We start from the raw sequence: 13535 nt of genomic DNA on the forward strand, positions 1-13535 counted from the left end.
GTCTTCAAAAGCCACTTAATATTCCTGCAAACTCTCTGTGTTAAAAAAGAAAAAAAAACAGTATCCATGACAACTCTGAGCAAAAAATACTGAAAGTAGGCTGTTTAATTCTTAGACACGTTATATGGAGCATATGACATGCTTACAAAAATAGCTAGCGGGATGTACCTTGAGTCCTTAGGTCCATCTTAGGACCTAGTTACACATTACTCAGGTGGGGGCCTGCTCCCTGGGTATCCCCCAGGGGGCACCAAAGAGCTGTTTCTTTTTTTAGAACACAAGGGTATAAATTCCGGATGTCTCTTTCTGGGCCATATGAATCCCAGTGGACAGGTTCTATTGTACAGACTTCCTGGGATCAGCCCAACTCACAGGGAACTGAGGATCCCTATGACACTATCAGCCGTTGTTGTTGGCCAAATCTAAGGACAAACACACCAAGAGGCAGAGCACTTAGAGCTGACTCAGGATTTTCAAGCAACATCACCAGATTCTTGCTGAGAAGCAAAGGGTTGTCACTGAGACAATTCAGACTGCAGACTATATCGAAGTATCTAGAGTGGTCCAAGCTAGCAACAGAGAACACAATACTCGCCAACTGTACAGAGACTCCTGGGCTCCCAATGCTGCAGCTACAGATTCTCAGGTTACCATGGAAATGTCCTGAGTTTTTCTGAGATGTAAACTAGGGGTACAAGTGATAAGACAGAATTCATTGCCTCAATAGTCCCCCCCATCTGTGGTTTCACCTTCCACAGTTTCAGTTACCCACAGTCCAAAAATATGATATGAAAAATTCCAGAAGTAAACAATTTATTAGTTTTAAATTGCACATCATTCTGAGCAGCATGATGAAATCTTGTGCCATCCTGCGCCATCCCACCCATGAATCATCCCTTTGTCCATCGTAACCCGTATACACCGCCCACTTGTTTGTCACTTAGTAACTGTCCGCGTTATCAGATTGACTGTTGTGGTATCACAGTGCTTATGTTCAAGTAACTCTTATTTTACTTAATAATGGCCTCAAAGTGCATGAGCAGTAATTCTGGCATATTGTTATAATTGTTCTATTTTATCAGTAGCTATTTTTGTTGGTCTTTTACTGTGCCTAATTTATAAACTAAACTTTATCATAGGTATGTATGTATAGTAAAAAACATAGTATATTTAGGGTTTGGTATTATCCAGGGTTTCAAGCATCTCCTGGGGTCTTGGAAGGTATCCCCTACAGATAAGGAAGGACTACTGTACAGGTAATTGTCCATAAACCACAACCCCCAATACATAGCTAACCTGGCTTATTTGGACAGAGACACCACAGTAACAATAATGTTCATAATCCAGACTAATCCTTAGGCCACATTTTTATAAGACATCACTATTCCATAGTACTGCTTCTAAATGGGTAACAATTATCCACCCATATGACTTACCTTCTCAAAGTCTCGAAGAGCTTGGGTCTGTACCTGAGGGGGTTTCTCAAATGCTCTCAAGGAATATGTCTGCCCAAAGGGGACCTTCTCACCACTTCTCCAGGTCTGTGACTGTACTGGAGGGCCTCGATCTTTAGTGTCACTAAGAAAAGCTGTCAATGAAACAGAACAACAAAAAAAAGATTTATATATAATGATGTGCAATTTAAAACTATGATCATTCTGACCAGCACATTCTAGCAGAATTTGGTTTCTGCAAAAAAAAACCAAAAAACAATTCTAGGCCACATAGAAACTGTTCACATAAAGCAACCTGTTGTAGATCATATTAATAATAGTCTCCAGTGACTCAAACTACTTTGTGTTCATGCCCTTTTGCAATGTGATGTTCATGCTCCTCCCAGCAGGAAGTGGAGTCTAATTCTCCACCCATGGAATCTGGGTTGGCCAAGTGGCCTGCCTTGCCAATAGAATATGATGAAAATGTCACCATATGAGATCCAGAGACTAGGCCTTGAGAAGTCTGGCATTTCTGCTTTTGTTTTCTTAGCACCCCAAGACCACCTTGCTGTGAAGAAGCCCAGTCTACCCTACTGGAGCAAGAAAGGCCAAGTTCAGGGAAATGAAGATGCCCCAGCTGGCGGCCAGTCACTGCCTGCCAGACAGGTGAGCAAGGCTGTCTGGGACCCTCGGCCACTATCATGCAGTCAGAAAATTGTAGTCATTTGAGTGATTCCCCAGTAAGACTAGCAGAAAAAATGCCCAGTTTGCCAAAACAAAGTTGTGAGAAATAATAAATCATTGTTGTTTTGAGCTAGGGGTGGGCAAACATTTCTTCCAGAGCCAGACAATATTTTAGGCTTCTCAGTCATATTGTCTCTGTCATAACTACTCAACTCTGCCCTCCTAACACAAAGCAGACATGGCAATATGTAAATGAATGAGCATGGCTGTGTTGCTATAAAACTTTATTTATAAAGCTATTGGCTCATGGGCTGTAGTTTGCTGACCCCTATTTTAAGCCACTAAGTTTTGGGGTGGTTTAATACATAACAAAAGATAACTGAAATAGCTTCCGGAAGAAAAAAAATCAATTACTTAAGTATTCCTACAAATATCTCTACAGAGAATTTTTCAGGTTACTGTTCAGGGATAATAACAATTGTAACAACCAACATCTTTAAAGGGCATTACAGGTTACAAAATAGTTTCACATGAATTATTTCATGTATAAAGTCACTGCAACAAATGCAATAGACAAATGTGATTATTAAAGTTTGTTTGCCCAAAATCACATTGCTAAAAAGTGGCAGGACCAATCCTAAATTCTCTCCACTGGTCTTTCTTAGCAGTACGCTGATACTGTGTTATTTTAGCAATTACAGGGATTGTAGCAGATCTAAGAGTCAAGGGGAAAACAAGCAAAGGCAGAGACTTAATCATCCCCTTAACCAATGGAAACACTGCTCTGGGAGAACCCAGTGAAGGCTAAGCTGCTATTAACCCTATACCTGCTTTTGAGAAGTAACACTGTGAAAGAATAAGAAATCAGAGCCTCAGTCAAGCACAGTACACAAAGGATCTCTGGGGCAGGGCTGAGGTTACAAGCAGAAGACATAAAAAACTACATCTTTTCTTGGCTGATGGAAAGAAACAAGGAGCCTTTACTGAACTATGTTTTTAAATAAGAAAGAATGACAGCTATTGCAATGCACGAGCTCCATAGACAGCATGAGGGAAGTAAGAGCAAAACTGCACTGGGAGATTCTGCCCCACTAAAGAAAAGGTAGCTGGACATATGGGCAGATGTCTTGGTCCTAAGGAGCCAAGGTGCCAAATGTCATGTGCTCATCTCCTTTTTTTTTTTTTTTTTTTTTTTTTGCTCTTCTCCCCTCCTTTTTCCCTTCCTTCCTTCTTTCCCTCCCTCTGTTTCTCCTTCCCTCTCTCCATCCCTCCCTCCCTTCCTTCTCCAAACTTCCCAAAAGGAGCACAAGAAAAAGTACCCAGATGCTTCAGTCAACTTCTCAGAATTTTTTAAGTGCTTAGAAAGATGTAAATTCATATCTGCTAAAGAAAAATGAAAATTTGAAGAAAGAGGGAAGGTGAACAGGGCCCATTATAAAAGAAAAATGAAAACTTATTTTGTTCTAAAAATTGTCCCCAAATCACAGGACAACATCCCGGCTTATTCACTGGTGATGTTGTAAGCAAAGTGAGGGAAATGAAGAATTACTGCTGTAGGTAATATATTGGCTTCAGGAAAGCAAGGCTAACAAGATAAAGGAAAATATAAAAAGGCTATTACTATATTCCGGGGTAAAGGAAAGTCTGATGCAGGGAAAAAGAAAGTTGGAAAAACTAGGAAAAAAAAACAAGAAAAAGAGAAGAAAAAAAGGATCAGGAAGATGCTGGTAAAGAGAAAGATAAAGATGAGAAGAAAATCATGATGATGATTAATAGAGTGGTTCCAGGACAGTTTATTTCTTGCTTAAAAGTATTTAAGACCTAATTACACCATAAACTTTAAAGGAAAAAAAAAGCAAGACTATATGATTTGTTTATAAACTGAACACTGTATAGTGTCTATTTTTTGTAAAATGAACATAGTACCAAGTGTGTCTTTAGATAGCCCTGCCCTTTTCAATAGCCACTAATCTTATCTGGTAGACTTTTGGAGTTTAGATTGGCACAGAAATTTAAAGCAGATTTTATTGGTACATAGCACAAATTAGTTATATGTGGGGATAATAGTTTTTCCCCTCTTCAATTATTTTTTGATGCAGCTAGTGCAAATAATTGTTCTGTTAATTGTACACTACCCTGTAATTGCAAATAATAATATTTTCTACCAGTGAGATGTTTATAAAAATAATAATAATATATCTACAGCATGTTGAGCAGAGCAAAAAAGTAAAATAAGAACATAATAATTATGATGATATTGCACCTGTTTGTTGACATTCTGAATGTTTCCAAATAAATTCAAACTTTTTAACTAAAGGAAATTAGAAAGAATGATTTCTTCCACATTTTGGTGACATGAAATAGGCTACTAAGAGGAAGATAGTCTGATAAAACAGAACAATAATACATCACAGTTAGATTGGTGGGAAATGCTGAAAAGAGCAAAGCCTTTGAAGATTGGATTTGAATCCTGACCACTGGCTAATTGTGGGAATTTAGGAAAATCTCTTAATTTTGCTGAGTTCTATTGCCTCTGTAAAAACAGGGGTAATAATACCTACCTCACAGAGCTCTCATATGGATTAAATAAAATAATTAATAAAAGCACTCCGCCAAGTGTATTTTCTGTAGTAGGTATTTTATCCATTCCCCTTCCATTTTTGCCCTACTCCTTCAATTTTTGCCTCAAAATGCAGGAGGATCTTGACACTCAAAATATTGAGTATGGTAGCCCTTGGAATTTGTGAATTTAACACAGTTTCCAATACCAATTTAAAGTGACTCAGAAGTCCTTAACTTATTTAAATTAAAAGCTTTTTTCCACATTGTATATATGAACAATCATCAGGACTAGTATGAAAAAGGCAAGTCACTTAGCAAGTGAGTAAAGACCTCAAGTTGGGGAGAAGATTTTGCAAAAATGGACCCCAAAAGAAAGCTATCTTCACTTTGGTGTTATGATTCAGGTAGATCGCTGGCTAATGTTAATGTAATAATGACTGTGCTATAATTAATATGTTAATAAAAATAATACGGGCTGGGTGCGGTGGCTCACGCCTGTAATCCTAGCACTCTGGGAGGCTGAGGTGGGCGGATTGCTCAAGGTCAGGAGTTCAAAACCAGCCTGAGCAAAAGAAATTAATAGAAAGAAATTAATTGGCCAACTAATATATATATATACACACATATACACATATATATGTATATATGTGTATATACACACATATATATATATGTGTGTATATATATATATATATATAAATTAGCCTGGCATGGTGGTGCATGCCTGTAGTCCCAGCTACTCGGGAGGCTGAGGCAGGAGGATTGCTTGAGCCCAGGAGTTTGAGGTTGCTGTGAGCTAGGCTGACGCCACGGCACTCACTCTAGCCTGGGCAACAAAGCGAGACTCTGTCTCAAAAAAATAAAAAAATAAAATAAAAATAATATGTAAGATTTCCTAAGTGCTTATTCCTTGATAGGCTCTGTACTAAGAGCTTTTCTCACTTAATCATACTTGTGAGATTGACATTATTATTATACCCATTTTAATGGCGTATTAGGATAGATATTTCACTTTAGTAACAGAATTTATCTCAATAATTTCACAAGTGACTTTAATCTTATAATTATGGAATCATTAAGAGTATAAAGAGTTCATATAAGTATTTTAGTTATGATTTACTGCATTGTGCTGCTTCTTAGAACATAGAATTTTATGTAGTGTATAATTCTCCATCGGTAATTAGTGTATGCACAAATTCGAAATTCATGTAAGTTTGAGTATGTTGCCATAATGAACTTAAAGGGTCCATAATTCAAGGAAACTATGATCAGTAGGAAACCAAGAATTTAACAAGGCCAGGCTCACAGCATCCTTACCTGCTGCATGACTTGTTCTGGGTACCATCTCCCCATGGTCCTCTGCAAAATAATCTCTGTGGAGAGAAATATATCATTAATTAATGAGATACTACCCCACAAGGTCCACAGTCCCTAAGGGAGCAAGACACTTATGTGCTATTTTTATTTATTTCTCCACGATTACTCATTAAGCTTCTACTGTGTATCAGGGACATTATCAATTGCTGAGGATACAAAGGCAAACACCACAGAAGGGTTCCCATCCTCCGTAAGTACATGCAGACCCAGCCGTTAAACAAACGCTTTCACAAGTATTATTTACTACTGTGGTCAATGTTATGAAGGAAAATACAAAGGGAACTTAACTAGTACAGAGACTTAGAGAATCTTGGAGAAAGAGACATTTAAACCTAGAGAGGAAGGATGTCAGCCAGATAAAGGCGTGGAGCAGAAGAGGACTGCATCACGAGAGAACAGCAAACACCCTGAGTCAGGAAGGACCTTGGCCTGTTAGAGGAACAGAGAGAGCCAATGACGCAACCAGACCACACAGGGCAGGCCCTTGTGGGACACGGTAAGGACACTGAGTTTTATGTGAAGGGATCTGGGAAGCCACTGAAGGATATTAAACTAGAGAATGAATGATAAATGACCAGGTTTAGATTTGAGATCGATCACCCCAGTTGCTGAGAGAAACTGTGGGGAGGGGCAAAAGTGAACAGTGAGCATCTATATTCCAAGCAAGAAGTGACAGTTTTAACTAAAGGAAAAGAAAATTGAGATGGAGAGAAGGAAAAGAATTCAAGATACGTTTAGGAAGAAGAATGGACACAGGAAACTTGAAAAACAAAGTCCATTAGTAGAAATGTTAATAACACCATGATTCAGTAGCAAGAGGTGTATCTGTATAGCACAGAGGGATGAAAAAAATCTCAAAAATATTCAGCAAATTCTTGTCAAGCACCCAATATGTTTTTAGGTACCATTTTAAGCTCCACAAACATAGCAGTTACCTAAACTGAAAAAAAATCCCTGCATTCCTGGAACTTTTAAAGTAAGGAGAGACGAATAAATACAGTGTATAGCAGCAGTTGGGGACAGGAACTCTAGCAAAAGAAAAGTAGGGAATGTAGGGAGGGAGTGCTGGAGGTAGGGGGTGGGTGTTGCAATTTTGAGTAGACAATGCTTCTCTAAGAAGCAGCAAGGGTAGAGAATATCAAATGCATAGGGGAGTGCTAGAGTCTGTGGCTGGGCAGAATGAGCACACCATAGGCCATGGGCCGTGGGCCGTAGAAGGGAAGGTCAGTGAAGGAATGGGGAGGGCCCAGCAGGGGCCACAGACTGTTCAAAGCCTGTCAGGACATCAGAGGCCTTCAGCCACTGGAGTCTTGTGACTCAAAAAGAGAGATGGACTGAGTGACTAACGCCTTAAAAGGGCTGGCTTCCGTTTTGACAACTGACTGGCTGATGGGGAAGGCAGAAGCAGAGATGATGGCAATAACCCTACAGAGAGAGGCTTTCAACATCTAGTGTATTCTTTAAACCCTTGGGCACTCCCAGTCAGTTGTCGCACACATACACGCACACACACAGTCTTTAGGCAGAGATTTCAAAGGCTTCTCTTTTGAAAAGACAGAAGATATTTACAGGGAGGCCGAGGAGAGTCTGGCATTTGTTTGAACATTGATTATTTTTTCTCCCCTGCCTCAGGGCTGGATCTTGGCATAAATCCTCACTTCGTTAAGTCCCAGATGGACATGAAAGTACCAGACAGGGCACATCGGGCTGCACATGCCACCTGGCAATTCCTTAGTCTTCAAAAGTAGATCACCAGCTTGCAATTCTCCCAGGCCCCCGCCTCTCCCGCCTCTCCTTCTCATTAAAAACTTTCCCTGAGAGTCCCCTGGAAACAAGGCAAGAGATGCATGTACTACTTATTTATGGACTCTCTTCTGCTGAGGTAACGGAGAAGGATGTCAAAACTACCAACCAAAACACTGTATTGGAAAATGTGTGGGAAAAAAACTTGGACTTAGCTATTGTGATTCACTGAGCATTTACATCCAGCCCATAGACAAAGGCCACCTTGCATCTGTGTCACGGGCGAGGTCAAATCCAGCCCCTACGACCTGTCACATTTACTAATAGTTCACATAAGCTTGACCCATTTCTAACTTCTCTTGGAAAAGGAGCAGGTCTACCAACACTGGGCCTGCCTTCCCACACAGGGGGATAACTTGCCTCCTTCACGCACAACACACATGCGTCTTCCAGTCCGTCACGGTCCCTGCCACTCCCAGTCCTTGTCGCCCCAGCTCATTCCTGTATTTATGATACCTGCCTGGCTCCCTGGAGGCTCTGAGGCCATTGCCCTTCTACAGATCAAAAGCAGACAAGACTTTCATTTCTGCTTCAAGACACAGTCTTGAGAAACCTATTGGCTTCAGCACACAATTCATTAATTTGTGGTGACAAGCTACTAACTGGTTTATAAGTCACTTTTACCTCTTTGGGCTTTAGTTTCCTCAAACAGTTGTAAAAGAAGGGCATGAATTTCCAAGGTTTCTTGGAATAATTATGCAATTCTATGCTAACAGATGCTTAAATGTAAAACCTACTTTAATATTCCCAAGGATCCAGGGTACTTTCCAGACATGATCTCACCCCATCGTCCTTGCTCTGCAGATTCCACATTATGGATCGAGAGCAGGCTACAACGTGACAGTGCATATCAGCCCTACCAGCCACCTCACCTTCTCCACCCACCCACATCCACTCTGAGCCTGCTGCTTGCCTGGTGTGAATCAATAACTGGAAGTTGGAAGGTCACCGTAGATGGGCACTGAGTTAATAATGCACTCATGGTCTCTCAAGAGATTTTTTAAAAGACACTTTAGCTCTATTAACAGCTCAAGTTCTCCCTCTTACTGCCGGAGAGTGGGGCTAACTCAACTGTTCCAAAGGTTTGGAGGGAATCTGATGCTCCCCAAGGGAAGGGGCTCATAGCGAAGAGCCCCAGAGTGCACGCCTAAGGGATTGCAATTCGTGACAACATTTGATAAACCAAAGTGCAAAGAGAATTGGGGTATGGTAGAGACAGACTGCAAACCTGGCCACATGCGCACACACATACACACACACAAAGCAATAATATATGTCGGTAAATTCTTCTCTATTACCCAAGTCTGGAAAAAGATTGTATATCCTTGTCCTAGTTTCTCCAATTTGAGTGTTTCTACATGTTTTTTTTACACATCAGTCTATGAATGAGTCATGCTCAGCTAGCATGTGGTTCACTGGGCCACTTACAGCTCTCCCACAGAGATGTCCATATATAATGTTTTCCCCAAGATGCTTGTAAATTTAAATTTTCCTTTTCTTATGTAAATGAACTATACTTTTCCCTCAATAAGCCTTACCTTACTTTATCTCCTTACCTCATTGATCTGTTCAATACCAATACAAACTCCACTAAAATCACACATATTTAATGTTCTTGCCAAGACACTATTCTGCTTCTTTGGAAGAAACAAGCATTTTCCAAGTACAAGCCACTCATGAGCTGTTGATTTCTGTGTGGCACATAACCCACATTTTCTTGATTTGCTGAGAAGTAGCTATTAAGATATTAGATTCAGTAATACATCAACACTCAACATCCCATATTCCTTGTTTTTTCAGTAGTATTCCAGGGTGATTAAGTTGAGAGTGATCGGAAAATAATTACTCCTCTGAAAGCCATCTGCCACCCCCTGATATTCTGATGCTGTCAAACTGTGCTCTGATGATTTCTTCCAGTCATTTTCTAAAAATGGTAGTTTCATCTATGAATGTGAACTGACTGGAATGGTAGAGTGTCACTTTAGATGGGTTATCCAAGGCAATCAGTTTTGTTTTGCTTGAAACTGGCCACTGACATAGCTCCTTTCAAGGTTCAAGCATCTTGTTGGTCCTACATCTCCTTTCTATCTTCCAATCTTCTTTTTTTATTTGTTTGTTTGTTTGTTTGTTTGTTTGAGACAGGGTCTTGCTACATTGCCCGGGTTGACCTTGAATGCCTAGGCTCAAGCAATCCTCCCACTTCAGCATCCCGAGTAGCTGGGACTATGGGCAGTACACCCAGCCTCAAGCTTCTTTTTTATATGATTTTCTTATCATAACCAAAAACTCTGAAAGGAAAAAAACAATCTGCTATAGAGTACTTAGAGCAAATCCTGGGCCTTGATTGTTCTTTCTAGGGTTTTTAACTCCATTTCATAAACATTTATTGAGAAGTTGCTTATATACCACGCACTGGAAACACAAAGGTGAAAATATATATATATCCTGTCGTCAAAGTACTCAGAATCTATTGGTGGAGGCAGACACATGGTTCAAGGAGATAATTATTAGAAAAATGAGATTTAACAGGGCACTACAAGACATAAATAAGATTGTGAAATTAATTTTGTTCTGGTGGGGAGGGGATCTAGGAAATCTATAGAAAGCAAAGAATATTGAATCCAGGTCTCTAAGGATGGGTATAAATACATGAGAAAACATAAGAAAGGTGCAAAGATGAGCAAATGAACAGTGTATTCAGGACTTTGATTTTGATCCCCTCCCAAGCCCCAGGCCCTGCACAATCACAGGCTGTTTCCTAGGGCCCTTCCAATTTCCATTTTCGCTTTCCCTCCCCCACCCCCTTCCTGCCCAAGTTCTAACCCTTGGGTGGGAGTATTAAAGGAAAACAAGAGTGAAAACCATTTCTTCCTTTGCTCCTCTCTCCTCCAACACTGCAGCTTATCTAACCACTTAGAACCCTCAATGATGATTTCAAATAACATCGAGAAAGGGAGTAAGGAGTAAGACTTGCACACCATCCAAACGCCTACAGGTGCAGGCCAGAAAAGACCCTGGAGAAGTGAACAGCTGGGGATTTAGGGTGGTGGAAAACACAGGGGAGTATCCTCCACTTTTTAAAAATTATTTTTTCCCAAAAGTTTCATTTTTATTATTTTAAAATGAGGAGAATATATTTTGATTTCCTTGTAATTATAATAATGACCTTGATAAGGGATGAACTACATAAGGGATGAGGCTCTATGGGGCCTTCTTAAATAGTGAAGAGCGTGTGGCATGACAGGAAGGTTGCTGAAGTTTGCTGTTTTGGGGGGTCCCCACAGTACTAGGCACTGAACCAAACACACATTCTGTTCTAACTCCCATATTCTTAAAGCTTGCTTGACACAAGTTGCTAGATTTTGGTTTAAATGGAAGAAGTCTTTCTAATGTTCAAAGATCCAATTTTTGTATTTTTTATTTATATGCACATTCAATCCTGGCAAATACAAAAGGGTTAGAAGGACAACCGTGGCTTTTTTGTTGTTGTTAACATGTGTAAAGTTGTGGCCCTGACAATTTATAAATGGTAGGATTTCATAAATTGTTGTCAATTTAAAAACAAAGACATCTACAGGTAACAATTTCTGGACTGCCTGTGCAAACTTTACATTTCAATATGTTTTCTTTCTTTTTTTTTTTTTTTGAGACAGGGTCTCAGTCATCCAGGTGAGAGTGCAGTGGCATCGTCACAGCTGCAACATCAAGCTCTCGGGCTCAAGCAATCCTCCTGCCTCAGCCTCCCAGGTAGCTGGGACTACAAGTGCACCACCATGCCTTGCTCATTTTTCCTTTTTTTTTTTTTTTTTTTTTTTTGTTTGTAGAGATGGAGTCTCACTCTTGCTCGGCTGGTCTCAAACTCCTGACCTTAAGGGATCCTTCTGCTTTGGCCTCCCAAAGTGCTAGAATTACAGGTGTGACCCACCATGCCCCAACATATTTTCTTGCACTGGAATTCTCCTCAGCACTAATCTTGCATTAAATAGCCGTCATTATTATCATGAACAACCATCACCACCCACCACCAATGCTGCCTCCACAATTTATTGAACGCCTGATACCTTCCAGCCATTATCTCATTCAATCCAACAAAATCCTGGAAAGTAGGTACTGTTAGCCCTATTTTACAGGTAAGAAAACAAGAGGCCTGGAAGGATGAACTAATTTGCCTAAAATCACAGAGCTAGTTGGTGTCAGAGCCTGAACTTGAAAACTGTATCTATCTGACTCCAAACCTTTATGCTTTCTTCCATTGTGCCCTGTCTCTACCCACATATTTCCTGGGAACCTCCTTTGTGCCTGCCTTGACTCCAGGGAAATGATCCCTGAGATCCTATGGAAAAGACTACTTGCTGTGCTAAGGAGATGGCATTTAGACTGAAATCCTGACACAAAATTGTTTTGGAATATCAATTTATCCCCGATATACACAGTTTACACTTGAGTATTTGAGTATTGGTATAACAGATGCCATGTGACAAATGAATCAAAATCCTAAAAGGGAAGTTGGCTAATATGACTCTTTATATGGGCCCTATCCTGAAAAGTGAGTCATCATTCTTTTCTGCTTCTCTGTATCTAACCACATTTCCCCAGAATATTTACACCTTCCCCAAACCTCTTTTGTGGTAACACTTGGCATTGGCCCTAAAAGACAAAGGGAATACAGGAAAAGGCAGGAAAGGTGTTAGAAACAGACACAAAGTAGAAAAGGCCATTCGTGAACAAGTTCTGAGACTTCCCAGGTCTTTTTCTCTCTTGCCAAGACAGACACCGAGTGTAATTTTTATGTTCCAAATGTTGCCAAACTCCCCCCACCCCCACCTCCACCACTGCTGCCACCATTTGGCACCAAAATTGCAAAAGTACATATTCAAATGCAAATAGGGTAAAAGTCACAGATGCAGAGCCCAAGACTGTTATTAGGTAGTAAATACAGCGAGATTATCATTTTTTCTCATCTCAAGACCTATCATTATAACCTCTGCGAGCCAGGATGCTTGACTGGCAAAGCCTCTCAGAACAGAGAGAGCGTCACGGTGAGCCTCCCTCTGCATGCTAAGTGTGGGCTGACTTGGCACTGGTTGGTACGCAAACATCCACTTTTCTCCAGCACAGCCTGCAATTACACCCTGGGCTCAGCACAGACTATTCACCGAGAGTGACCACGACTCTTGGGATGCAGTTTTCTGGAGTGCTTACGTCTTCAATAGCCACAGTGAGTTACAAACATCATTGTGAATCTGCAACAACTTATCCAACTTTTAGGACCCTTTTTTTTTTTTTTCTCCTGCCATAAGTCTTTATCCTAAAGGAAACCAAAAGTAACATGATTTGTCTTGGTGCTGTCCATCAAGGTTCAGAGAAACCATTTAATACTGTAAAAAAAAAGTAAAGGCAGTTCAAGTAATTATTTTCCTCACTTTGCCTTATGAGGTCATCACACATCCAAATATCTAATGAAGTTTCCTCTACCTCCTCTGAATCAGCCAAGACACGGATGTCACTCTTTCAAAAAAGACATGAAAATAACATGCTTTGATTCAGTCACCTCTCCCAGGGTTGGTGCATGGTCGCTCCACTCATCTCTAAAATTTACCTTTTACTTTGGGTTGTGGCAATACATTCCACAATACTCAGTTCTCATGAACAACTAATATTCATAGGCCACTG

General features: G+C 40.3%; 1 protein-coding gene across 10 annotated transcripts in view; it reads right to left on the reverse strand.

The window, feature by feature from the left end:
• PDE4DIP (phosphodiesterase 4D interacting protein) overlaps nucleotides 1-13535 on the reverse strand; it is a 206049-nt gene that overhangs the window by 158628 nt on the left and 33886 nt on the right. For all 10 annotated transcript variants that reach the window (XM_076000037.1, XM_076000028.1, XM_076000029.1 and 7 more), the window contains exons 2-3: nucleotides 6000-6055; nucleotides 1437-1588 (exon numbers count right to left, since the gene is read on the reverse strand). In XM_076000037.1, coding sequence (XP_075856152.1) covers nucleotides 1437-1588; nucleotides 6000-6055 — 208 coding nt within the window. The remainder of the gene's footprint in view (nucleotides 1-1436; nucleotides 1589-5999; nucleotides 6056-13535) is intronic.

Source organism: Microcebus murinus, chromosome 2 (assembly GCF_040939455.1).
Source record: "Microcebus murinus isolate Inina chromosome 2, M.murinus_Inina_mat1.0, whole genome shotgun sequence".
Taxonomy (NCBI): Eukaryota; Metazoa; Chordata; class Mammalia; order Primates; family Cheirogaleidae; genus Microcebus; species Microcebus murinus.